This window comes from Carcharhinus amblyrhynchos, chromosome 17, assembly GCF_965287045.1.
Source record: "Carcharhinus amblyrhynchos chromosome 17, sCarAmb.v2.hapA, whole genome shotgun sequence".
NCBI lineage: Eukaryota > Metazoa > Chordata > Chondrichthyes > Carcharhiniformes > Carcharhinidae > Carcharhinus > Carcharhinus amblyrhynchos.
In genome coordinates this window covers 39,853,048-39,878,549 of record NC_137340.1, presented here as the reverse complement: position 1 = coordinate 39,878,549, position 25,502 = coordinate 39,853,048, and the positions used below count along the sequence as shown (strand labels likewise).

General features: G+C 40.5%; 1 protein-coding gene across 1 annotated transcript in view; it reads right to left on the bottom strand.

The window, feature by feature from the left end:
- Positions 1 to 25,502, bottom strand: part of LOC145354582 (uncharacterized) — a 160,932-nt gene that overhangs the window by 66,279 nt on the left and 69,151 nt on the right. Inside the window, exons 9-11 of the mRNA XM_080206046.1 lie at positions 24,952 to 25,030; positions 23,109 to 23,227; positions 22,314 to 22,439 (exon numbers count right to left, since the gene is read on the bottom strand). Coding sequence (XP_080062172.1) covers positions 22,314 to 22,439; positions 23,109 to 23,227; positions 24,952 to 25,030 — 324 coding nt within the window. The remainder of the gene's footprint in view (positions 1 to 22,313; positions 22,440 to 23,108; positions 23,228 to 24,951; positions 25,031 to 25,502) is intronic.

Here is a 25,502-nt window from a genome sequence, read left to right as displayed (position 1 = left end):
ATAACACTGAACCTCCAAGGAAGATCAGTGTATACTTTCCTCCAGTCTGAAATATATCATCACTATCCTCCGTTTCTGTGCCCAAACTTTAGAATATCGCTGCAACTGTTTTTTTCAATCCTGAGATCTTTATTTTGCTGAAAAGATCAGACTGTGCTGCCTTGCCCAATGTTTTCAAAATGTCCATATAAACACCGTCAACTGCACTATCCTAACTGCTATTGCATTAACAGTTGCTAACACAAAAAAAGTCTAGATTTTTTTCTCTCTTTTTCTAATCTCCATCACTGCATGAACATCCTTAACAATTGGATTTTGCTGGCTCACGATCAGAAAATTGCATTTAAACTCCAGAATTCTCAGTTATGCCTGTATGACTTTGTGCTATGCTGCACTTAAATCTTTGGGCATAGATCAATGCCAGTGCATTATTTGCATAACCCATGAAAATCAAGTGAGCAGATCTTTTGAATGGGAACAGTACAATGTAAATGAGTGGCAAACAGCTTTGGTGTGGTGGGAATGGGGGGGTGGATGGGTGAAGATGTTTCTTGAAAGTTTTACAAACGATGGAGAAAATTTGTATGTCCTGATGATTCAACATAAAAATCTCAGTCATTTTTGATCAAACTTTCTTCAGAAATAATGGCAGTATTCTGTTCCAAGGCCATAGTTACACCTAAAAGCTCCAAGAAGTTATAGGTCAGTATTTTTAGAACCTATAGAGATTCTATTTAGGAATCTTTAAAAGAGAAACACAACAAGCTCTTGGTGAAGTGATTTATGTGACACTATATGATGTTGCTGATTTCTCACACTATTTGTTATTTTCTCTTTGATCTGTTGATTTTATTTTGACTAGGTGGTGAAAACTGATTAAGTTAGGATGACGATTTTGTACTTTTTGAACTTCCAGTGGGACTTTTATGCATTACATACACAATCAGCAGCCAAAATTACCTCTGAGATTTTTTAGTGAAGTTGTCTAGACATCTGCAAATATCCAATTTCTGTGAACAACCAAGAAAAACTCCACTTTTCTGTCAGCTGGTTTCATTTAAGTATCTTGGAGTCAAAGGGCACAGCATGACCTCATCAAATTAGCCCCTACTGAGAGAGGTGTTTAACACAAGTAAAAGGAAGTAATCTGGAGGACATTAAATGCAAATGTGATTTCCATGTGCAAACTTCAAAAGCGCCAAAACCCATAAATGGCTTCTGCACAAGGTGAACAAAGCAATCCTCGTGTTCTGTAAATCGATCCAAAATATGGAGCGTTTTCTATCCCCAGAGGGCTCTCAAAATTTGCATGCTGAACCATGAGCTGGTCAGAAATCTCAACAAATAAGGATGAAAAACAATTACAAAAGAATGTACATCTGTACAACTGTTTAATATACAGTAGAGCTGAATTCCAGGCTCAACTACAGAACTGACAATTTAAATTGGATAATTAAACTGGTATACTTGACAATGAAATTTTGTTTTTACAAAAATAAATGTAAAGATAAATTTAAAAAATCTTCACAGCTTCTGACAATTTATTCTTCAATGGCAATGGAAATTGCAATGGAATTTTTTTTTTCAGCAAGTCAATTCCTCTGCTTTAGCTTTGTAATTTTTTTGTATGGGCAGACATTCATTACTGGAATCAAGTTTACTGTTGAGTGCAGCTAAGATGTGGACATGCCGGCGTTGGACTGGGGTAAACACAGTAAAAAGTCTGACAACACCAGGTTTAAGTCCAACCGATTTATTTGATAGTGAGTGTACTATCAAATAAATCGGTTGGACTTAAACCAAGTGCAGCTAACCCAGCTGAAAAGCTTTTGAATTAAATTAGGCACTTTTAATTTTAGATGCAGCCACTTAATCTATTCATATGAAATTCCTTCATTTAATATTTTAAAAGGAAGCACTAACCTATTTAAAACTGGTTAAAAGAGGTTAACCCTTTGTTAAGTAGCAGATGAGGGAATTTCACATGAATGCATTCTATATTTTTCTATACTAATAATTGAAGACTATACAATCTCATGGAAAATCATCCTATACTCTAAAATTCTGAACTTAAAGGGGCCTTGTTACTTTAGTTTTCTACCTAGGCAGTACAAATTGTTATTGATATATTTACTGTTACCAATATAGTAACCAGTATAGATAAATAATAAAAACAAATCACTCATTATATAAATCTCCTGAACAATTTATATTTTTCTGGATCAGACATGGTGGCACAGAGATTAACACTGCTGCCTTACAGCGTCAGGGGCTTGGGTTCGATTCCCAGCTTGGGTCACTGCCTGTGTGGAGCTTGCACATTCTCCCCATGTCTACATGGATTTCCTCCTACAGTCCAAAGATGTGCGGGGTAGGTGGATCGGCCATTCTAAATTGCCCCTCAGTGTCATGAGGACTAGCTAGGGTAAATGCATGGGGTTATGGGGATAGGGACTAGGTGGGATTGTGGTCGGTGTAGACTCGATGGGCTGAATGGCCTGTTCTGCATTGTAGGATTCTACAACAAGATCCATTTTCTTGATGTGTCAGTAAGTGAGAAGACAATAGTTTCACATTTCCACACACCTTCAGTTTGACCCTATTTTCCATGTTGTGCCCCCTATAGAGACTGATGTGATTGGCTTGCTAATACATTTGTCACTATAACTGACCCTAGATACAGCAGGGCAGAAAATGGCACTACATCACTACAATTAGTTTAAAAGATACTGGTAGAGAGAGTAAGTAAAATATTTTAATTAAAAAATGTTATTACCTGCTGTTCCATTTAAAAGAACCCAGTGATGAGGGTAACGCATTTTGCAAGTGCGGAAGTGACACTGGGTTCCAATACTGTATTTTCATTAAGTTTCTGAGATTGTTGCAGCAGCCAATATAATTGTGTTCAGGAGAATGTTCCAAATAGGTTCTTATAAAAATGCATCCAACCTGAAACCTCCACTAAATTAATAATGCATCTTTAATGAATCAAGATATTAACAAAAAGTGTAAGACTCCACTTTAGCTTTCATGCAAGTGATTAGGACTAAATAGATAACTCTTTCAAAAAGCTGAGACAGGCATGGTGGGCTGAATGGCCTCATTATGTGTGGTATTATTCTGAAATTCTTTGCAATTAAAAAAAAACTTACTGAGACCTGCATTCTACTCAACCAAAATGCTGTCAGTCTCAAGTGCACCCAACTTTTTGGACCCTCGTCATTCCTACACTTTCAGAAGATCTAAGCCCTTCCTGCTATGGTTGTAATCAACTTGGTATAATGTAAAACATTAAGCAGATGGTCTATAATTACTTGGTAATTGATGTATGCACTCTGTCAAGACTATGAGGGCACCAAAGTACTCATAAACATTTGCAAATGCAACTGTGAATCAGTTCTGCTGGTATTTCACATGAAAGGGGCATTTTGTACATGTACAGCAATGTGATGACACCTCCAAGCATGCTATGGCAAGTTTCCCACAGCTCAGGGATAATGTTTATTTAGAGTAATATATGGTAACAAAATGTTTATGCTAGCTTTCAAAATCATTTAGATTTATTTGAGGCAGTCATGACATTTGATATCAGACAAATCAGTGATCATGACAGTAATCCCTTAATGAAAGAACATTGATGGTTCTGGAAGTATAAACAACATTTTATTGCAGCTTTAATCAGTTCTATTTTTGAAAATATTATTTCCTATGGATAAAGATGTGAATATGGAAACTTCACTGCTTTCTCTTGCCACATTATCAGATTGCTTATCTGACACTCAGTGTTGGATGAGCGGAAAATTCCTCCAATTAATTGGAAAGACTGTAGCCATTGTTTTTGGTTCTTGTTTTTGTCCAAACTTTGTTCCCTAGCTATCAACTCCAACTCTCTCCTGGCAACAGTCGGAGAAGCCAGTTTGTTCACAACCTTGGTGTCACACTTGATTCTGAGAGGAGCTTCTGACTTCATATTCGTGCTACAACAAAAGTTGTAGCATATTTCCATCTTTGTAACATTATCTGACTTCACACGTCTCAGCTCATCTGCTGCTGAAGTCGTCATTCATGCCTTTGGTACCTTTAGACTTAACTATTTACAGCACTCCTGGATGGTTTCCCATATTCCATCCTCAGTAAACTTGAGATCATCCAAAATTCAGCTGCCTGTGTCTTAACTCATAGCAAATCCCATTTTCCTATCATTACTGTGCTCAGTAACTTACATTGCCTCCTGGTCAAGCAACGTCTTGACTTCATAATGCTCATTCTGGTTTCCAAATCCCTCCATGACTTTCATCCGTCCATATCTTTGGACTCTCCTCCAGCTTTGCATCCTTCGGAAACATTTGCATTCCTCTAATTCTGGATTTGTGTGCATTTCCAATTTTAATTGCTTCACCATTCGTGGCTGTGCATTCAAATTGTCCACATCCCAAATTGTGGAACTTCATCGCTACACCTCTCTGCATCTCTACTTCATTAAGACACCGCCTAAAATCTTTGATTTGATTTACGATTGTTACATGTATTAGTGTACAGTGAAAAATATTGATCTACTTATTGAATCTACATTTTTGACCAAGTTTTTGACCCAATATTTCTTTATGTGGCTGGGTATTCTACTTTGTTTCATAATGCTCTTGTGTAGCACGTTGGAATGTTTCAAGGCACTTTATAAATATAAGTTGTTGCTATCAGTGGCTTATACAGATAAGACACTCAATACCAGGGGACTATAATTCATATAGCTGGTGAAATTCCAACAGAAATTCTGAATGATTGAGCCAAAATCTATAGGCCTAAATCCTCCAGCTCCACATAGCCATATTTCAGAAGATGGACTACAGGACCCCTTGGAGGTCCAGACTCTGAGGATTGTTTAAGAAGACTATACTTCTGATGCACAATTCCCTTGCATCTGGGAGTTTCCAAAACATCTCCAACTCTGAGGGTTCTGACTCAAGTTACCTGGATAGTTATCCAAAAAGTGTTGTACAGAAAATAAACCATGTCTAACTCCTGGGTAACTATACAACTAACATGTTGGCTGTATTCTCTCTCCACAGATGCTGTCAGATCTGCTGAGTTTATTCAGCAATTTCTGTTTTTGTTTCAGATTCCAGCATTTGCAACATTTTGCCTTTAACAGTCCCACTACCCACTGACCCCTCTGATTGCCCCCTCAACACTTTTGACTTCCCCTGACCCTCAGACCTCGCCAACCCTTGCAAACACCAATTCCCCCCAACCTAACTTGACACAATTTCACCACAACCCACACTGCCAACTATCGCCCTACCCATTTACCTCACTCACACATGTTCACTAATACAGTGAAAAGCTACTTAAATGTCCCAAAGCTTTCCAATGTGACCTAACAAAATATGGCAGCTGATGCTGGGAAATGGGGATATGGCTAGGCTCCCCTGACAAGGAAAGACTCAGAACAGGTGTGCTCAGCATTTCTGAAACAGTGGTTCGGCAGTCCAGGCAAGAAATGCAGAGCTCCGGCGCTTTGTGAAAATAATAGGAGCCAGTGATTACCACTGCTCAGAAGATTTGGTTCATAATCTTTGTGGAAAAGCAGAGATAATTGAACGATAATCTAATGAGATGTCTTTGTCCTACTGTGATGTTAATTTAGTGGCCAATTATTAAATAATAATTTGTTATCTGGCTTTCAACGCGGTCCAAAAGATTAAAATAAAGTCTCCACTCTTTTTCTTGCCTGAAAGATACAGAACTAAATTAGATTGATCACACCTGACCTTGAAACACTTACTGACACTGGAGGAGGAAAGTGATAAATGTATCACTGCCCAAAATGAACATCTTTGATAAGTATAACAATTCACCGAGTAGAAATGCATACAAAATGAAATGAAAAATAACTGTAACCAGAAGTACACTCATCGGCTACATATTGTTGCAAAAAGCATGCTCTTGCTCAAGTTCCACAACAGCATCATTATGGATACTTTTGCACTGATTAATCCCACAGGGATGCAGATATCACAGGATCACTGGAATGGTGTTGAAAACAGAAAAGCTGCCAGATCACCTGGGAACTATTTCAAAGCAATTTAAACAAAAAAAACCTTACTTCCCACTCATTGCATTCCTTCTTGTATCAGTGTTTTAATAGCTTGCTTTCAGCACTATTGCATAACCAGCCACTAGGCAGTGCACTGAGTCTATTTTCCCAATGGCACAGCCATGACTGGAAACTGTGTAGCATTTTATTAACTTGCACTACAATATAGTAACTTTGTATTCACTTTTCATTCCAACTAAACATCACAACGGTCTTCTACCTTTTGTTCAAGAAAATACCAAGCTAAAAGTAAGTGGGACCACAAAGATTTTAGATATTTTGTTCTAAAAATCCGTCTTATTCTAATCTTGGAATTCCTTTGGTCTATGGTCTAAAACTGATCCAAAATCATAAATGCCACAATGGCCTCATTTACAAACAATTTAGGATTGGTAGTTAGCACTGCTGCCTCACAGCACCAGGGATCTGGGTTTGATTCCCAGCTTGGATCACCGCATGTGTGGATATCTTCCGAATGCTCCAGTTTCCTCCCACAGTCCAAAGATATGCAGGTTAGATGAATTGGCCATGGTAAATTGCCCCTTATTATCAGGAGGACTAGCTAGGGTAAATGCATGGGGTTATGGGAAAAGGGTCTGGGTGGGATTGTGGTCAGTGCAGACTCAACGGGCCAAATAGGCTCCTTCTGCACTGTAGGATTCTATAAAATACTTTAAGCATCTTTGCAATTGGGTAATATTTGAGAATCATCTGTTCATTAAGTATGAATGTACCCAGAAAAAATGTCAGGTTCATTTTCAAGAATTTTCAACCCAGAAATTAATACAAAAAGAATATTTTTCATGTCTTTTTAAAAAGAAAATTTATTGAAGAGTAAATCAGTTATAAAAGGGCATTTCTAAAATGTTGGCTGAAAAATCCAATAATGCATTTTTAATAATCAAGGAGAAAGTTAATCTTGAAGGGCCCTTTGTTTATGGACAGATGATAGTTCCTAATTAGTTTACTTTTGATAGTTTCTGGAATCAGAAGAAATTACTGAAATAAGTGTCATATGATCTTGGTAAAGAGAGGAAATAGTGATTTACTGAATTTAACCTGGTATCAGACTTCTGATGAAAGGTCTCAGACCTCAAATGTTCACTTCGTTTCTCTCCAAAAATGCTGCTTGATCTGCTGAGCATTTCCAGCATTTTCTGATCTTATTTCAGATTTCCAGAATCCACAGTATTTTGCTCCTATATCAACCAGAATTTACTTTTTCACGGTGAACTTCCAATACGTTGCTTCATGGGGTTGCAATTTCGCTTGAAAGCAAGATTTGGCATTCTCATCACGGAATTATGGCCTTAGGTTAAAGTCTCAATGAATACTTGAGCATTGAAATAGGCTAATGTTCCATTGAGAACTGAGGGTGTGCTGCATTGATGGAACTTTTCATACTTTCGATGAGTCATTAAACCATGGACTGGATGGAAGGAAAATTCAAAAGCTGGCCCCTAAGCAATAACACATGGCAGTGCGCTGAGTGGTCTGAGGGTCCAACTTCCACTACTTCTACCTTTGACAGCAAATAGCTTGCAGTTCTCACAGTCCCAGTGGCACCAGAATTCAGTCATCGGGTCTGGCAGGACTACAAGGAGTCCCTGGGAAGAAGATCACAATGATCAAAGACAGGTAAGTCCTAGGCTTTTAGGGTGGGAGGGAGCAGAAAGTGCCAGATTTTGGAGGAAAGGCTGGGAGGTGGGGAAGCAGGGGGCATGACATCTTGGGGAAATAAGGTGCATAGACCACTCTTCGGTTGATGAGACCACTCTCCCTTTCCTTCCTGCCTTTTCAAAGAAGCGGGTTCAAACACAGCCTTTGCGTTCTGGCCTAAGTGGAGAAGGAATGAGGCCCTTAATTGCCAATTAAGAGCACTTAACAGGCTTAATAAACACAGGGGCCTGTAACCATGTGAATAACCTCTCCATTACCACCTTGATCCATCCCTATGTCATGGGGAACAGGTCAGGAGTGGACAGGAAGGCTGAGCACCCAACGTACTTTACATGCCCCTGCTGCTGAAAACACTCCATAAAATCATGATTCAAGCCTCATGTCCCAGTGGTTCTGATGGGTGTCAGGAAGGCACTATTCAAAAGAATAAGGAGCCTCCCCTCATAAACAGGGTTTGGATTATCATTGCTTTCTATGACATAGAAAGCAAGAGCCAGGTCTTTATGTCAGAAAACCACATTGGGTGGGAAACAGACTTCTGTTTCAGGTTTTTCCAGAGAAGAGACAATAAAAGATCCACTTTGGGTTTCCTGTTCAAACAGCAATACAGAACTTGAATATGGCTGTAAAGAGACATGTTACTGAAGGTTTTCATTTTGCACTCAGCAGGACAAACACAAAAATGCAAAACTTCAAATGATCACAACAACTTATATTATGAGAGAGAAGAATGTTAATTGATTAACAAGTCAATTCTGATTGGTTGACACGTTGTCATGGAACAGGGAATTACAGATCCCCAAGTTCTTAGATAATTTCAAAAAGGAGCAAGGTTTGAACATGTTACTTTTAGGAGAACAGGTCTCTACATACGAAAGTATGTAACTTCTAGGCAGTGGTGTAGCACTGCTGGAGTGGATTGGTGCACCACCCTGCCATCTGGCTGTGCGAGGCAGCCAGAGCAGCAACAGGGAAGCCCGCACAAGGCAGCCAGAGCAGCAGTGGGAAGGCCCGCGCAAGGCAGCCAAAGCAGCAACAGGGAGGCCCACACAAGGCAGCCAGAGCAGCAACAGGGAGGCCCGCGCAAGGAAGCCAAAGCAGCAACAGGGAGGCCCACGCAAGGCAGTCAGAGCAGCAGTGGGGAGGCCCGCACGAGGCAGCCAGAGCAGCAGCGGGGAGGCCTGTGCGAGGCAGCCAGTTTAGCAGCAGAGAGGCCCGTGCGAGGCAGCCACAGTAATTCACATTAATCTCTTGGCTGTGACGACCTGAGTATATGAAATGCTATATTCCCTGTTCGCTGTTTTACATGGAACTTATAGCAAAGAAGCACACCATCTGTCCGACTGTCCATTTTGCTGTTTATGTACCATACAACCTTCCTCCCATTCTCCTTGTTCAAATGATCAGGGTAACCTTCAGCTTCTTCCTCATGTGTTTATCAACTTCCTTGAATGTATCTATACTAGAATCATAGAATGGTCACAGCATCAAAAGGGGCCATTCAGCACATAACCTTCGGTTCATTTCCCTGCAAAGGCAACTCAACTAGTCCTACTCCTGTACCTTTTCTTACTGAGCTGAGGGAACTTTCTCTCTTCAGATAATTACCCAGTTGTCTTTCGAAACCTTCTCTCTTCAGATAATTATCCAGTTCCTTTTTGAAAACCACAATTGCTTCACTATATGCTCAGGCAGTGCATCCCAGATCCAAACCACTTATTGCAGAAAGAGATTTTTCCTCATATCACATCTGGGTTTTTTTTTGTTAATCACGTTAGGGTTCTTGTCCTACCTTCTGCAGGTAGTAAAGGTTTACTCTATCCAGACTCATGATTTTGAACATGTCTAACAAATCTCCTCCCAACCTTTTCTTCTCCAAGGAGAACAGCCTCAGGTTCACCAAGCTTTCCATGTAACAAAGTCTCTCATTCTTAGAAAGATTATTATAAATCTTTTCCACACCATTTCTAACATACTTCACATTGAAGCAGAACCAATATTTCCTGAAGGTCCATAACTTACTTATTTTTGTACTCTGTACCCATGTATAAAGTGCAGGAATCAGTACAATTTATTAACTGTTTTCTTAATCTGTCATGCCACCATCATTGATTTATGTACATACACACCCAGGTCTCTTTGCTCCTGCATTTCCTTTAGAAAACTTCACATAATTTCAAAATAATTTTTTGAAGATTATTTATAATATTTTAGCTTCAAGCTTAATCCAGACAAAATCATTCACAGGCCCTTGGGCCCTCAATGTTGTGCTTAGCTATGTCTGAACCCAAGATCAAGCTATTTCACTTCCTATCATTCTGGTGTGTTCCATGTGCCTATCCAATAACCGCTTGAAAGTTCCTAAAGTGTCCGACTCCACTATCACAGCAGGAACTTTTCTATTTGAAAGATAAATTAACAGCATTAGGAGTCACTGCTTTTAACTTCCTGGTTTGCTGTCTATGAGAATGCTTCACTATGACAGGCTGCTCACGCCATTTGTTGATATCACAGCTGTTGGATGCCTGGAGATCCTTCTGACAGATTTAGATTGGTGTAAGAGTATTTAGATTTTAGTTACATCATTGTGGGCAGCTTTCATCAAGGTGAGCACCATGGCTTCATCACCAGCTGCAAAATCAAGCCAAAAAAAAGCCAGGCAGCTTGCCTGGTCACATATGGTCCTTATTCTGTCTCCATTTTAGATCTGGCAGGGGAAAGGGAAGGCAAGATGAGTAGCCCAGCAGCTTTCACCAAGCAGATTGCTGTCAGGCAGGAAAGGGGTTGCCTCCATTGGGTGGCGGGGGAAGGGACTTTGGTGAATCCCCTGTACCCATTAGAGTCACCACATCTGTAAGAGTGAACTTTCCCCCCTTTAATGCACCTCTGGCCTTTCAAACCAACCAACCAACTCCCCCCTGCCCCATTCCCATCTCTCCACTCTCTTGGGTCTTTCAACTAGTGTCCATTACCACAGGCTTATCTTTAAGTCTGGGCTTCATCAGTTTTCTTCCTCTAGGACTTCCTGTAGTACCAGCAGTGGTCACCGCTCAATCCTGGTGCCACTGGAACAACAGAGCTGCTGCTGGACAATCAGATGGTCAGCAGCTCTGTAGAGTAGGATCTCCTCCTTGATATAGGCAGATGCCCACTCAATCAATTAAGGCACCCCCAAAGGCCTACCAGCCTCTGATTTCACTAGGGGGACTGGGAATTCATCCCCACATTAAATCCAGCCCAAACTCTTAGCTTGCATTTGTAGACCAGTAACTGAAAACCAATTTATCAGTCTGGAAGAGGAATTGATACCAACAATCTCAACCAGTTTTAAATCTCAGTTGCAGGGTACAAGTTAGAAATTTGAATTTTACCTCTGGACTCTGTTCAGAACCAATCCTGGCTGATAAGTTAGATGTCTTTGTCTGCCACCTGTAAGCATGTCATAGCTGTGTCAATATTGTTGTGGTAGTGTGCAATTGATTTTACATGGCACCAGATCCACCATACCAGGTCTGTGCATCCTTTATGCCCACACAGTGCCGGAAACAGACAATGTTCCATTTCAAAGCAAGAATGAGATGAAGAACCTGTGGGACTGATTCCAAGAAGCATTTTTCCGCACAATGGGATGAATTATCTGGAACTCATTTGTGGGTGCTGAGTCCATGCACATTGTCAGGTGCCCATTGGCACAGCCTTCCAGGAGGCAGCCTCCTAACTGGCAACCTAACTTTTGCCAACCTATGAGGGATGGTGTGTGTTCCTGAGGCAGAGGCCTAGTCAAAGGACCTCCAGCACAGGACAGCTGGCAGCACCGCTAGGAGAGGTGGGTAACACTGACGCAGAAAGGCAATTACAATGTGCAAAAATACCAAATGTTTTCTGCAACTTTGAGAATGAAGAGGTCCAGAGCTGGTAGGAACATCAGTTCGGGGGTGATTCGCCTTCCACAGGATTGTTTATGGTCACTGCTGGGCTGATTATCCTGGTGGTTCCTTCATTGAGGAAAGGAGCTTCTGGCTCCACTAGGCCCCTGGTCTACTACTGGGTAGCTGCCAACAAAAAGTTGCTTGGCTCCACATTTAGTGGGGGATGCTGCTCTGATAATAGGAAGTCACTGTCTTTAGAAAATAGCCCCTTCGTAACAGGCTGTGGACTTTGTTCTGAGCCTGCCACAGGCAGGTTCACTCATTGGCAGGAAGATGATAGAAGCTATCCCTATGCAATTTCCCCAGTGTTTACCGGTCTCTTCCTCCAAACCAGTCTCCACATGACTAAGAAAAATTAGCCCAATGAGCCATGTTTTTGACAAGTAAAGCTCTGAAACGATTTTAGACCAGTGATAGGTGACCTAGGCTAGTGAGTGGGCTGTATGAGTGGCCCTCAAGATTGAAATTTGGCATGTTTACTAACTATGATCCTTGAATAAGATTGAACATATTTAATTCACGCTGAATAACAAGTTATAGAAAATGCTTAATCATTCATATAAAATGGTAAAATGAAAATAAATATTTACACTTTGATTGGATGCAGAGCGAACACATGGCTCTCAGTCAATGTTGTGTGCAATCAGCATACACCTCACTTCACATGCCTTTGCTTTATCTATCTATCACTTCAGTCATACCAGTAGGCAGAAAACTACATGGATGGAAACCAGCAAAACATAGCAACTCTGCGTGTGGGCATCAGTCAACAAAATATCGCATTCAGAAATCTGATGAGCCATATGTGGTACCCGCCCCACCCCCCCACCCCCCTACCCCCCTGTGCCAGGTTAGAGTGTATTTAAGATAGAGATAAATAGGCTGTTAATTGGTAAGAGGATCAAAAGGTTACGAGGAAAAGGTAGGAGAATGAGGTTGAGAAACTCATCAGCCATGTTTGAATTGCGAACGAGACTTGATAAGCCGAATGGCCTAATTCTCCTATATCTTATGACCACTATTTCAGACCCATTTGGATGCTGGAATAAGGACCGCAAGCATCTGGGGTGCATGATAAATAAGTTTTCTCATCCAAATTTGTCAGATAACACTGAAAACAGTCAGCAGGAAGATGGTGAGAAGGCCATCCACTTTATTCTATGAGCACTCCCACCTTCAAGTATACTGGCAAGGGAGGGGAGGGTAATACTGGGGGCAATTCTCCCCCCAAAAATTCTAAGTGTTGAAATTGCGTGAAAACTGGAGTAAATCCTGCTGGCTTTTTCAGCGAGAGTTTCAAAACGAATCTCCCACACCCTGTGCACTGCAGACAGCCCTAGCGCGAATCACGTGAAAATTCAGTGGGCGGGACGTATTCCCACTGGAGAGACCGACAGCAGAGTATTGAGTGGGCCACTGCACATGCGCCAATATCAGTGCATGCACTGATCCGGCCTTCCAATTGCTGGCAAGCCATGCAACCCCTCATCGCTATTCCTCCGACCTCCCCCCATCAACGGATCACTGACCCCGCGAACATGTCCAAGCTAGCCTCAATTCCCCCCACACCTCCCACCCTGATGTTCAGCCCTGATTGCAGACCTCCCTCCCTCCCTCTGCTCGCAATCCCCAAGAAGAGTGACAGCAGGACTCACCATCCTCACCAAATACCCGCCCTCCCCCCCAGAGACCTCACTCATTGCCCAGTGGGCAGTGCCAAGGTACCCCCCCTTGGGCATTGCCACTTTGTTTCTTGGGCAGTACCAGGGGCCAGACTGTCACCCCCCTTTATTCCGGTCCTTTGTGTGGTGGGGGGGGGGGCCTCAACTGCTGAATTGCTCTAAACTTTCTTTTCATGCAGTATCCTGCTATTGCGGAGCGTACTGTTAAAATATTGTCCTAAGGATTGCAGAGTGACTATATGTTATTCTGCACTATTGCTCTCTGATGTAATTTCCTCAACACCACAGCTGTTTCTGGAGTCAATTCCCAACAGTGCCAATTATTCCATTCACACAACTACAGTTTAGCCAATCGTATTTGAAATATTAGAACACGTATATAAATTCTGCAATAGGTAATGGATGATAATACACATTTTGAATAAAAAACAAATAGTTAAGCAGCTTGAAGTGTGACACTTATTGAAGCCACACTTGGTTTCTTTGTGATAGCAAAAAGCCTATTCTTAGCCTTTGCATCAAAACGTTGCTTCATTCTCCACTCCGTTAAAACAGGATTCCCTCCACCCAGCAGGGACCTCTTAAGTGACTTCCTTCTCTGTTATGAAATTTTTGTCATTTCAGTTACATTTGAAGGATGTTTTGAATAAATTACTAGATCCTCACCAAGAAACAGCTGAAAGTACAAGTCATTACTTGCCTATAAACAAGTTCCTATTCTTTGTGAAGACTCCTGTGGACTAAATTACATTTCGCACAGTAAGGTGTGAGCTGCAGTACAGAATTAAGAAAACCAACAAAACAGCAGCTGTGCAGATACGCAATGTAAGTAGTGTTTGCATTTTAAGGCTTCCAGACGAGCACAATGCTTTATAACACATTTCAATATAATTTTTAACAAACATTTCAGATGTAATTTTACTTTATCACAGTTGATTTTTTTTTGCAACATGCCAACTTCTTTCTATTAAATTGTAGAGGTACAGGAGTGGCGAGTGGCATCATTACTGGGATTTGGCTAATGCACTTTAGGGAGGCAAAGTCGGAAGGCGAGATACATTGATGTGTTCCCATAAAATTTAATTGTTGGCTGAGGAGATGCACGTAGAAATGATAGAGCAAGTCAACCATTTAACTTCTCAGTAGTTTTGAAGGAAGAAGGAGAAAAGACTTGCATTCATACAGCAGTTTACACGCTCAGGCTGTCACAATGTGCTGCACAGTTATTATTACTTTTTAAGGACAGTCACACTTGATTTGTGAACAGCAAAACACAACAAATAGTACTAAAATAATGGCCAGGGCACTGAAAGAATCCCCTCAAACACAGGTCCATCATGCTTGCACCAGCTCTTTGTTAGAGATACCCAATTAGCTTGACGGTTCAAATTTCCCCATAGTCATGTAATTGTTTTTCCTTAATTATTTATCTAGTTCTCTAGTTCTGAATGTTACAGTCGAATCTGCTTCTACCACTCTGGGCACAACACTAAAAACTCTCTTCAGTGCCCTCTCCAAGGCCTGGGTATCCTTGCCAAAGTGTGGTGCCCAGATTTGCACATAATACTTCAGCTGAGGCATAATCAGTGTTTTATAAACATTTAGAATAACTTCTATGATTTTGCACTCTGTGGGTGAGAAATTTGGCTCCTTTGTGATGATTTTCAAGTACTACATGCACCTTCAGAATTCTAAAATGGTGTCCATTGTTAGTGGACTATTGAGGTATATTGCACAAGGTGCCATGCTAGTGATGCAAATTGTATGTGTGCAATGAATGTCTTCTAAAAGAACACAGGTCAAGCAGGTCTCATGTTAATAAGTGTGCAATTCTGATTTGATGTCAATGGGGACATTTTGGAGTTCAATACTCCAGCTTATGCACTCTGCTCATCTTGCACAGTTGACTCTTTCCCACCAACATATCGAAAGGCATCATCTACTAACAAGGTTAATTTCCAGTTTATTTTTCTTGCTGTTGCTACTATTCTACAAATGTTTGATGTCTTCTACAGTTGTTTCATGTTGCAAAAGTCTACAGGAAATGATATGGCAGGAGTTGAAGGACCTTTTGCTGACTTCAACATTTCTGCACAAAGCAGTTGCACCCAGATACGGCTGTGCTAAGAAGCGTTTCCCTTGGAATACAGTCTGACTTGAAAATGAATAGAAACACAGTAGAGCAAGACAAAGTGCTGGAAGAGAGAGGAGGAAAGAAAGGCCCTCAGCAGGCAGCCATATCTGCTCAGGGGCTTGAAGAGTAACTCTCCAACATCAAACTCAAAAGAAGAACTGTTTTCAAAATGTCTGCACTGCACTAAACAGAGATTTATCAGTAAAGTAAAAGTAAAGTTTATTTATTAGTCACAAGTAAGGCTTACATTAACACTGAAATTAAGTTACTGTGAAATTCCCTGAGTCTCCACACTCCGGTGCTCGTTCAGGTCAATGCAACGAACCAAAGATGAAAAGAAATAATGTGACATGAGATGCACCAATATGTAATGTGTTTGCTTCTTAAGATAACTGGATGCATTGTAACCTCAAATAATCATAGAATTGATACAGCACAGGAGGTGATTATTCATCCCATCGTGTCTGGACTGGCTCTCCAGATGAGCAGTCTTCTTTGTGCCATTCTCCTGTCTTCTCCTCTCCACATTCGTTCTTTTCAGATAACAGTCTATTTTCCATTTGATGTTTCCATTGAATCTGCTTCCCCCATACCTTCAGGCAATACATTCCAAACCCTAACCATCTGCTGCACAAAAAAATTCTCATGTATCATTTTTGTTTCTGTTAGCAATTACTGTAAATCCATGCCTTTGTTTTTCATGTCTGCACTGTCTCATTAGTATTTTGCACAATGATTTGTTCATTATCTCAGTTTATTTTGTTTTAACAATCTCTTCATTTTTCAATTCAGATTCTTTGAAGACTCACAAGGTTCATAATATCTTGACCACAGTTAAATCTAACAATCTGGGAGTAACTGTTGGTACAGACCAGCATTTAGACAATTCTGTCAATAACACAAGGTTGTGAAATGAAAAGGTCTATTTTCTTAAATGACAAATACAGATTTCAAGAGTTGCACAGGAAAACAGTGCTTTTCTGCCGACTGAGTCCTTTATCCTTTCAATCACCTATCTGGGTGAGTGCTTCAACTTAGGAGCAATATACAGGACACAATTTGGAAGAGTGATATCTTTTAGTTAATAGTGAATAATAAGTTATATACAAAACAAACATTAACCATTTCTTAAGTACCAAAATAACACCACAGCTAGAACTTTACATTTTTAGGCTTTGTTTAGTAGGAGAGGAAAATTACAACACTTCTCAAAAATATTGTCTAATGCTGTACCTAAATTTGGTCCAATAGCAACAATTTTGCAATTATTGGAAGTCAAATTCTGTGACCATGTGCTGTGGAACATGATACAGTTCAAACCATTTTTGCAGAACTCATCTCCAATTACATGGCTGAGTATTCCGTGACAAGTTCATAACATATAGGAGCAGAATTAGGCCATTCGGCCCATCAGGTCTGCTCTGCCATTCAATCATGGCTGATGAAGCATATGGGAATCCCAGGACATTGTGGGAGGCTACGGAGGAGCTTGTGGGTCACCTAGCCGAGATATTTGAATCATCAATAGTTACGGGAGAGGTGCCTGAAGATTGGAGAGTGGCAAATGTTGTGTCTTTGTTTAAAAAGGGCTGCAGGGAAAAGCCTGGGAACTACAGGTCAGTGAGCCTCATATCTGTGGTGGGTAAATTGTTGGACAGTATTTTGAGAGAAAGGATCTACAGGCATTTAGAGATGCAAGGACTGATTAGGGACAGTCAGCATGGCTTTGTGAGTGAAAAATCATGTCTCACAAATTTGATTGAATTCTTTGAAGGGGTAACCAAGAAGGTAGATGAGGGCAATGCAGTTGATGTTGTCTACATGGACTTTAGCAAGGCCTTAGACAAAGTACCGCATGGTAGGTTGTTGCATAAAAGGTTAAATCTCACAGGATCCAGGGTGAGGTATCTAATTGGATACAAAATTAGCTTCTTGACAGAAGCCAGAGAATGGTTGTAGAGGGTTGTTTTTCTAACTGGAGGCTTGTGACCAGCGGTGTGCCTCAGGGATGAGTGCTGGGTCCACTGTTATTTGTTTATATTAATGATTTGGATGAGAATATAGGAGGCATGGTTAGCAAGTTCACAGATGATGCTAAGGTTGGTGACATGGTGAACAGTGAAGAAAGTTATCTCCAATTGCAACAGGATCATTATCAGTTGGGTCAGTGGGCTGACGAATGGCAGATGGAGTTTAACTTAGACAAATGCGAGGTGATGCATTTTGGTAGATTGAACCAGGGCAGGACTTACTCAGTTAATGGTAGGGTGTTGGGGAGAATTACAGAACAAAGAGATCTAGAGGTACATGTTCATAGCTTCTTGAAAGTGGAGTCACAGGTGGACAGTGATGAAGAAGGCATTCGGCATGCTTGGTTTCATTGATCAGAACACTGAATATAGGAGCTGGGACATCTTGTTGGAGTTGTACAAGACATTGGTAAGACCACACTTGGAATACTGTGTGCAATTCTGGTCACCCTATTATAGAAAGGATATTATTAAACTAGAAAGAGTGCAGAAAAGATTTTCTAGGATGCTACCAGAACTTGATGGATTGAGTTATAAGGAGAGGCTGGATAGACTGGAACTTCTTTCTCTGGAGCGTAGGAGGCTGAGGGCTGATCTTATAGAGATCTTTAAAATAACGAGGAGCATAAATCAGCTAGATAGTCAATATATTTTCCCAAAGGTAGGGGAGTCTAAAACTAGAGGGTATAGGTTTAAGGTGAGAGGGGAGAGATACAGAAGTGTCCAGAGGGGCAATTTTTTTCTCACAGAGGGTGGTGAATGTCTGGAACAAGCTGCCAGAGGTAGTAGTAGAGGCAGGTACAAAGTTGCCTTTTAAAAAGCATTTACAGAGTTACATGGGTGAGATGGGTATATAGGAATATGGACCAAATGTGGGCAATTGGGATTAGCTTAGGGGTTTTAAAAAAAGGGCAGCATGGACAAGTTGGGCTGAAGGGCCTGTTTCCATGCTGTAAACCTCTATCACTCTATAATTCTGTATGCTCCTCATCCCTATTTTTCTGTCTTCTCCCCATAACCAATTAAAAATCTGTCTAACTCCTCCTTAAATTTACTCATTGTCCCAGCATCCACTGAACTTTGGTGTAGCGATTTACACAGATTCACAACCCTTCAGGAAAAATAGTTTTTCCTCAACACTGTTTTAAATTTGCCACCCCTTATCCTAAGACTATGATCTTTCATCCTAGAATGTCCCACAAGAGGAAGCATCCACTCCACATCTACCATATCCATGCCTTTTATCGTCATGTATATCTCAATTTGATCTCCCCCTAGTTCTTCTAAATTCTCTTCATACAGCAAACCCCTCAACTCTGGAATCAATGAACCTAACAACCTAGTGAACCTAATTCTTTATCATCAGTATTTTCAACATTTCACCTATGATACCCAAAGGACAGGACAGACAGCTTGCTGCTGATGATGGGTCTGTTCAAAGCCTTACAGTCAACTTTGGAAAGAAATGCATGAATATAAGGAAGAAGGGATAAGACTGTAATTGATTCAAACTATGCACTATTTCTGGATGTCTAATGGAGAAGTAGGTCTTGTGGGGCAGTGGGTAGTGTCCCTAACACTGAGCCAAGAGCTTTGGATTTGAGTCCCACTCCAGGACTTGATAGCCACAGAAGGTCCATTCATAATGTGGTAAAAAAGATTGATAATCAACCTGTAAACTCTTCAAATATGCCAATGCCACGCAGTAAGAGCGAGAGTGTCTTCTGGTCAGCTGTGCTTGATGTGAAGTGGCGTCCCCTAACAGGCTGGCAGCCTGTTCCAGGAAAAATATAGCCATAGAAACAGACATAAGTACTTTGTCTGCCTCATGTGTCACTAAGACATGGGAAAAAACCAAAGTCCTAAGTGTCGAGTTATGTGCAAGTGCTCTCATATTGAGTGCTCCTTTTAAGTGGCAACTCGGTGGGATAGAGCATAGGCAGCCTTGAGTGAAATAAAAACTGAAAATGATGAAAATGTCTAGCAGGTCAGGTAGCATCTGTGCAGAAGGTAAAAGAGTTCACATTTCAGGTCAGCAACCTTTCATCAGAACTGGAGAAGCTTTTAAAATTCATTTATGGGATGTGGCCATCGCAGATTAAGCTAAGCATTTACCATCCATCTCCAGTTGCTCTTCAGAAGTTGCCTTCTGAACAGCTGCAGTCCTTGAGGTATAGGTACACCCACAGTACAGTTAGGGAGATTGTTCCAGGACTTTGACCCATGGACAAGTGAAGGAACAGTGGTATATTTCCAAACCAGGATTCTGAGTGACTTGGACGTGAATATTAAGGTGATGGTGTTCCCAGGAATCAGCTGCACTGTCCTTTTAAATGGTAGTGGTCATGGGCTTGGAAGGTACTATGAAGAAACTTTGGTAAGTTCCTGCAGTGTATTTTGCAAATGGTACACACAACTGCCACTGTTCATCAGTAGTGGAGGGGTAGAATGTTTGTGGAAGGGGTACCAATCAAGAGGGCTGCTTTGCCCTGGATGGTGTTGAAGTTCGAGTGTTGTTAGAGCTGCATTCATCCAGACAAGTAGAGAGTATGCCATTACATTGCTGACTTGTGCCTTGTAGATAGTGTTCAAGATCTGGGGAGTTTGAGGTTAGTTCTCGCCACAGGATTCCTGACCTTTGACTTGCTCTGATGGCCAGAATATTTTACATGGCTTGTGCAATTCCATTTCTAGTCAATGGTATCCCCCAGAATGTTGATAGTGGGACAATCAGCAATGGTAATGCCATTGAATGTCATGGGGCGCTGGCTAGATCCTCTCTTGTTGGAGATGGTCATTGTATAGGATGTGTGTGGCATGAATGTTACTTGCCACTTGTCAGCCCAAGCTTGGATATTGTCTCAGTCTTGATACATCTGGACGTGCCCTGCTTCCTTATCTGAGGATTCACGAATGGTGCTGAACATTGTGGAGTCAAGAGCGAACATCCCCACTTCTGACCTACTGAAACAGCTGAAGATGGTTGGGTCTTGGACACTATCCTGAGGAACTCCTGCAGTGATGTACTAGAATTGAGATCATTGACCTCCAATCACCACAACCAGATGCAACATCAAGTATAAAAGCAAGGAATGTGCAAGAATAAATTGAAGTCTGCAATTGGGTGAAAGGCTGCAGAGATTAAATGATAAAAGAGGTGATGGTGTATGACCAGCCTCCCATCCATTGACTACTTCTACACTTCCTGCTGCCCTGGGAAAGCAGCCAACAGAACCAAGGTACTCACACACCCCAGACATACTCTCTTCCACCTTCTTCCATCAGGAAAAAGATACAAAAGTCTAAGGTCACGTACCAACCAACTCAAGAACAGCTTCTTCTCTGCTGCCATCAGACTTTTGAATGGATCTACCTAAGTTGATCTTTCTCTGCACCCTACCTATGCCTTTAACATTACATTCAGCATCCTCGCCTTCCCTCCTCTATGAACAGCATGCTTTGTCTGTATAGCATATAAGAAAAAATACTTTTCACTGTATACTAATACATGTGATAATAATAAATCAAATCAAAAGGAGATGATAACAAAAATAAGTAAATAAACAACAGGTGGGTGTGGATGGAGGAGGTGTAAATAGGAACCAACAGCTCATGATCATCATAACCTCTACCCCAATTTTTCAGATATTGGTGATGATTCTGCCATTATCACTTACAACTTCTCAAGATCCATTTTTGATTCTTCATGTTTCATTACCATCTCCTTTTGCCTTGCCAAATCAACTCATTTGTCACTTAATCTTTCTGGCATTTCACCTTACCATAGATCTTTTCCCTGCTTCTGTATTTGCTTAAAACCTATTGCGATTTGGTTTGATTTATTATTGTCACATGTATTAACAGTGAAAAGTATTGTTTCTTGTTCACTATACAGACAAAACATACCATTTACAGAGAAGAAAACAAGAGAGTGCAGAATGTAGTACTGTAGTCATAGCTTGGATGTAGAGAAAGGTCAACTTAATGCAAGGTAGGTCCATTCAAAAGTCTGACAACTGCAGGAAAGAAGTTATTCTTGAGCCGGTTGGTCTGTGACCTCAGGCTTTTGTATCTTTCCCGAAGGAAGAAGATGGAAGAGTGAATGTCCAGGGTGTGGGGGTCTTTATGCTGGCTATTTTGCTGAAGCAGCGGGAAGTGTAAACAGAGTCACTGGACGGGAGGCTGGTTTGCATGATGGATTGGGCTACATTTATGACCTTTTGGGCAGAACAGGAGCCATACCAAGCTGTGACACAACCAGAAAAAATCCTTTCCATGGTGCATCTGTAAATCTTTTGTTCCAGTTCTGATGAAAGATTATTGGCCTGCAACATTAACTCTGTTTCTCTCTCCACAGATGCTACCTGACCTGCTGAGTATTTCCAGAATTTTTTTGTTTTGATTTCAGATTTACAGTTGTTGCAGTATTTTGCCTGTGCCAGTGATATTTCCAGTTGATTACTTGCTGAGGAAAAGATAGCCTTGTACTCATGATATATATATCCGATCTAAATTATTTCAATGCTTAGGAGCATCAAACAGAATTGCTGCCAATTTTATTTTACATACTACAGATTTTGAGTTCAGCTTCAGTGAACTTGGCTTTCAAGTGGAATCTGAAATTCAAAATAAGCCAAGTGCATATTTCTCTCCATTTTGTTTTGAAAAGTGCATTAATCTGCTTTGATAATTTGAGTCAACGTGTCTGAGCAAATATATGTCATGTATATTAATTTGCACATCAGTTGTTTCTGGTCACTCTACCTGATGCAGAGACTTCTCCTGTTCATTGAGCTGCTGTAGCAAGCTTGCTTTGTGTTGATTTACGAGGGCTAACTCTATTACAATTTGTGCCATTGACTGCTGAAAGATCTGCTGTTTTCCTGTGAACTGAAAACAAATAGTGCTTAACATCCACATACAGGGCTCTGGTAATGGTGTTTGAAATATTACAGATATTATCCTCTAATGTTTCTACTCAATTTACAACTACAGATGGTCTCACAGATTAAGATTGAATGCAGACATTTCTAACGAGCTGTTGCTTTTCATTATATTGAAAAAAAATGTACACTCATCATGCTGCACTCCCTTAAATTAACACATCTGTCCTAAATTTGCAGCACTTCAGTGATGACATGATTTAACTTTCACAACGCAGAGTTCTTATTTACAGATCGAATATAAAATGTATTATTGTAACAATGTTTATATTGGCTCAATTAATCAGTATGTGTGGTATTTGAGTCCAGTTTTATTTTCTCAAATTAGTAGTAGTACTCTCAAACCCACAAATTCTGCTTTCAGAAACTTATAACAATGCTCGAGAGATTATTGTTAACAAGGTACAGATTTGTATAGGGAGAAAACAGCTCAATGAAACATTGCTGAAAGGGAATTAAATAAAACTGATTCTTCTTCTTATTGAATGGCACTATACCAGGGCAACAACTTGAACAAATTGTTGCTGTCAAATCAGCATAATAGTGGAGAGCGAGATAACACGTACTTTTGCAGTGTCACCCTCAAGGTTAAACACGAAAATATCAAACTGCTTACTTCTTTATTTATAGTTTGTATTTCAAGTTCCTCAGCACAATAAGCAGGGTCATCTCTGTTATTCTGGAACTTCTTGGAAGTCAGCCAAGTCTTGTGATTTTCCAAGCATAAATCAAAATCTGTGAAAAACACCAATTAAAAATGAATCGAAATAATCTGATTTCCACCGGTATGATGAACTATCCCAGGATGGATTGGAACAAAAGTAATATATTTCGTAATATATAAAGAGAAGATCATTTTTGGGAATGCTTCCAGGTCCACTTAGGCAAATAGTATATACATGTGGTCCAGCAAGGAAAGAAGCATTTATTGATTTAGTCTGGGGGAACGTTGAAAGGTAAATAACTGACGTGACAACAGAATACAATGGGAAATTGTGCCTAGAACACAAATTCACTGCACGAATGTAATAGGTCATGGGTGTATAAAGTGCAGCTTTGAGCTCATGCTCCAATACAGTGTAAATTGCTAATCTTGGTTATAAAGCAAAAAAGGCGCCGATCAAGAGATGAGAAACTTCTTCAGGGAGTTACATTAATCAGAAGATAACTTATTGGGTGTGTACTGTACTAGCCAACATATTTTGCTGCATTCCTACTATAATTCCAGCTGAAGAATGCTAAAAGATGCTGTGGAATGGGGGCAAGATTCCAAAAACTGGATGTTGATTCTCTTGAAGTGGGTCTAATATTACAACAGTAGCTGGTATACCTACTGAGGTAAGGCATATGGATCTCGACAAACATGCACAAAGGCCCCAGGGTAGAATGCAGATCAGGCACAGGTCTGGGACATCGAGGAACTAAAATAAATGCTACTTCTAATTCAGTAAGAAGTCTGACAGCACCAGGTTTAAGTCCAACCAATTTATTTGATAGTAAACACTCAAGCTTTCAGAGGTTGCCCCTTTGTCAGGTAAATGGAGAGTTCTGGCCTCAGACAGAGCATATAACAGCACAGACAGTTTACAGATTACTGATTAGAATGCCAGTCTTTACACCTAACCTGCTATTCAAGTCTTAAAGAGGCCAACAATGTGAGTGGAAGGAGCATTAAGCCCAGGTTAAAGAGATGTGTATTGTCTCCAGACAGTATAGTAAGCAACGTTTAGCAAACCCAGGCAAGTCATGGGGGTAACTGTGGAATTGCAAATTCAGGACAATGTAGGCTGAGCTAACTGAATCATACTGGATGCCATTATTTACATCTTTAGAAGGAAAAGATAATTTTAAATAGGTTAAGGATGTAGCCACAAGAGCAGGACAGAAACAGGGAATTCTGCAACGAGTAAAGCACCACCTGACCCCTCAAAGCCCATCCACTCACCAGAAGTCAGGAGTGTGATGGAATATTCTCTATTTGCCTAGATGACTGCAGGTGCAGATTGACAGCATCCAAGGCAAAGCAGCCCACTGATATAACATCCCATCCACCATTTTAAACATTCACTCCCTCTACCACAGGCATACAGTGGCAATGATGCATATTTTTTTCAAGATGCATTGCAACAAATTGCCAAGGCTCCTTCAACAAATTTTATGGCCTGGAAGGACAAGGGCAGCAAATGCATAGAATTATCATCACCTTCCAATCATTCACTATCATTGGGTCAAAATCCTGGATTTTCCTCTCTCTCGCAGCACTGCAAATGTACTTATACCATTGTGGGCTTCAAGAAGGTGACTCGCCATCGATTTCTTAAGGTCAGTTAGGGATGGACATTAAATACTGGCTTCACCAGTGATGTTCACATTCAAATGGCAAATACTAAGGGTGCTGGTGATCTGTTATAAAAGGCATTTTTATAGTACAAAAATAAATGAAAAATCTGCTGACTGACCTTCGAAGACACTATTCTGAACTTGCAAAAGCTGACACTCAAGCTGTTTTGTAGCCTCAATACATGAAAGTAAATGAGTCTGTAAGGCAAAAACAAACAGGAAGCTTAACAAGCAAGTTTGAAAACCCCTTAGAATAAGACTGCCAGAAAATCAATTAGTAAAACCTGGACAATGTTTCTGGACTTAGCTGTAATAACACTGGTGAAACTGTCAAGTCTTCACAATCTTTATTCCTTTGAAACTAACAACGTCGGGGCCAGTTAAATACAAAACAGCACATTGTTTACCTCTCCATACGCTGTCAAGTACCCCAGACAGGAATCAATTGGAAATCACAATATTGACTAGAAATTGCCTTTTTATGCTATAAGTATTGCTGTAAAAATCCTTGAAAAAGTTACACCTTGTTGAATGAAATGCAGCTTGGTTTTCAACAATTTATTAAGTTTATAATTATTGCCGAACAACATCCTTTAGCCTGAAAATTGTTTTGAGGAATGTCAAATTTCTCCATTAAATTAAAGAAACAAATCAGGTAAATATATACATT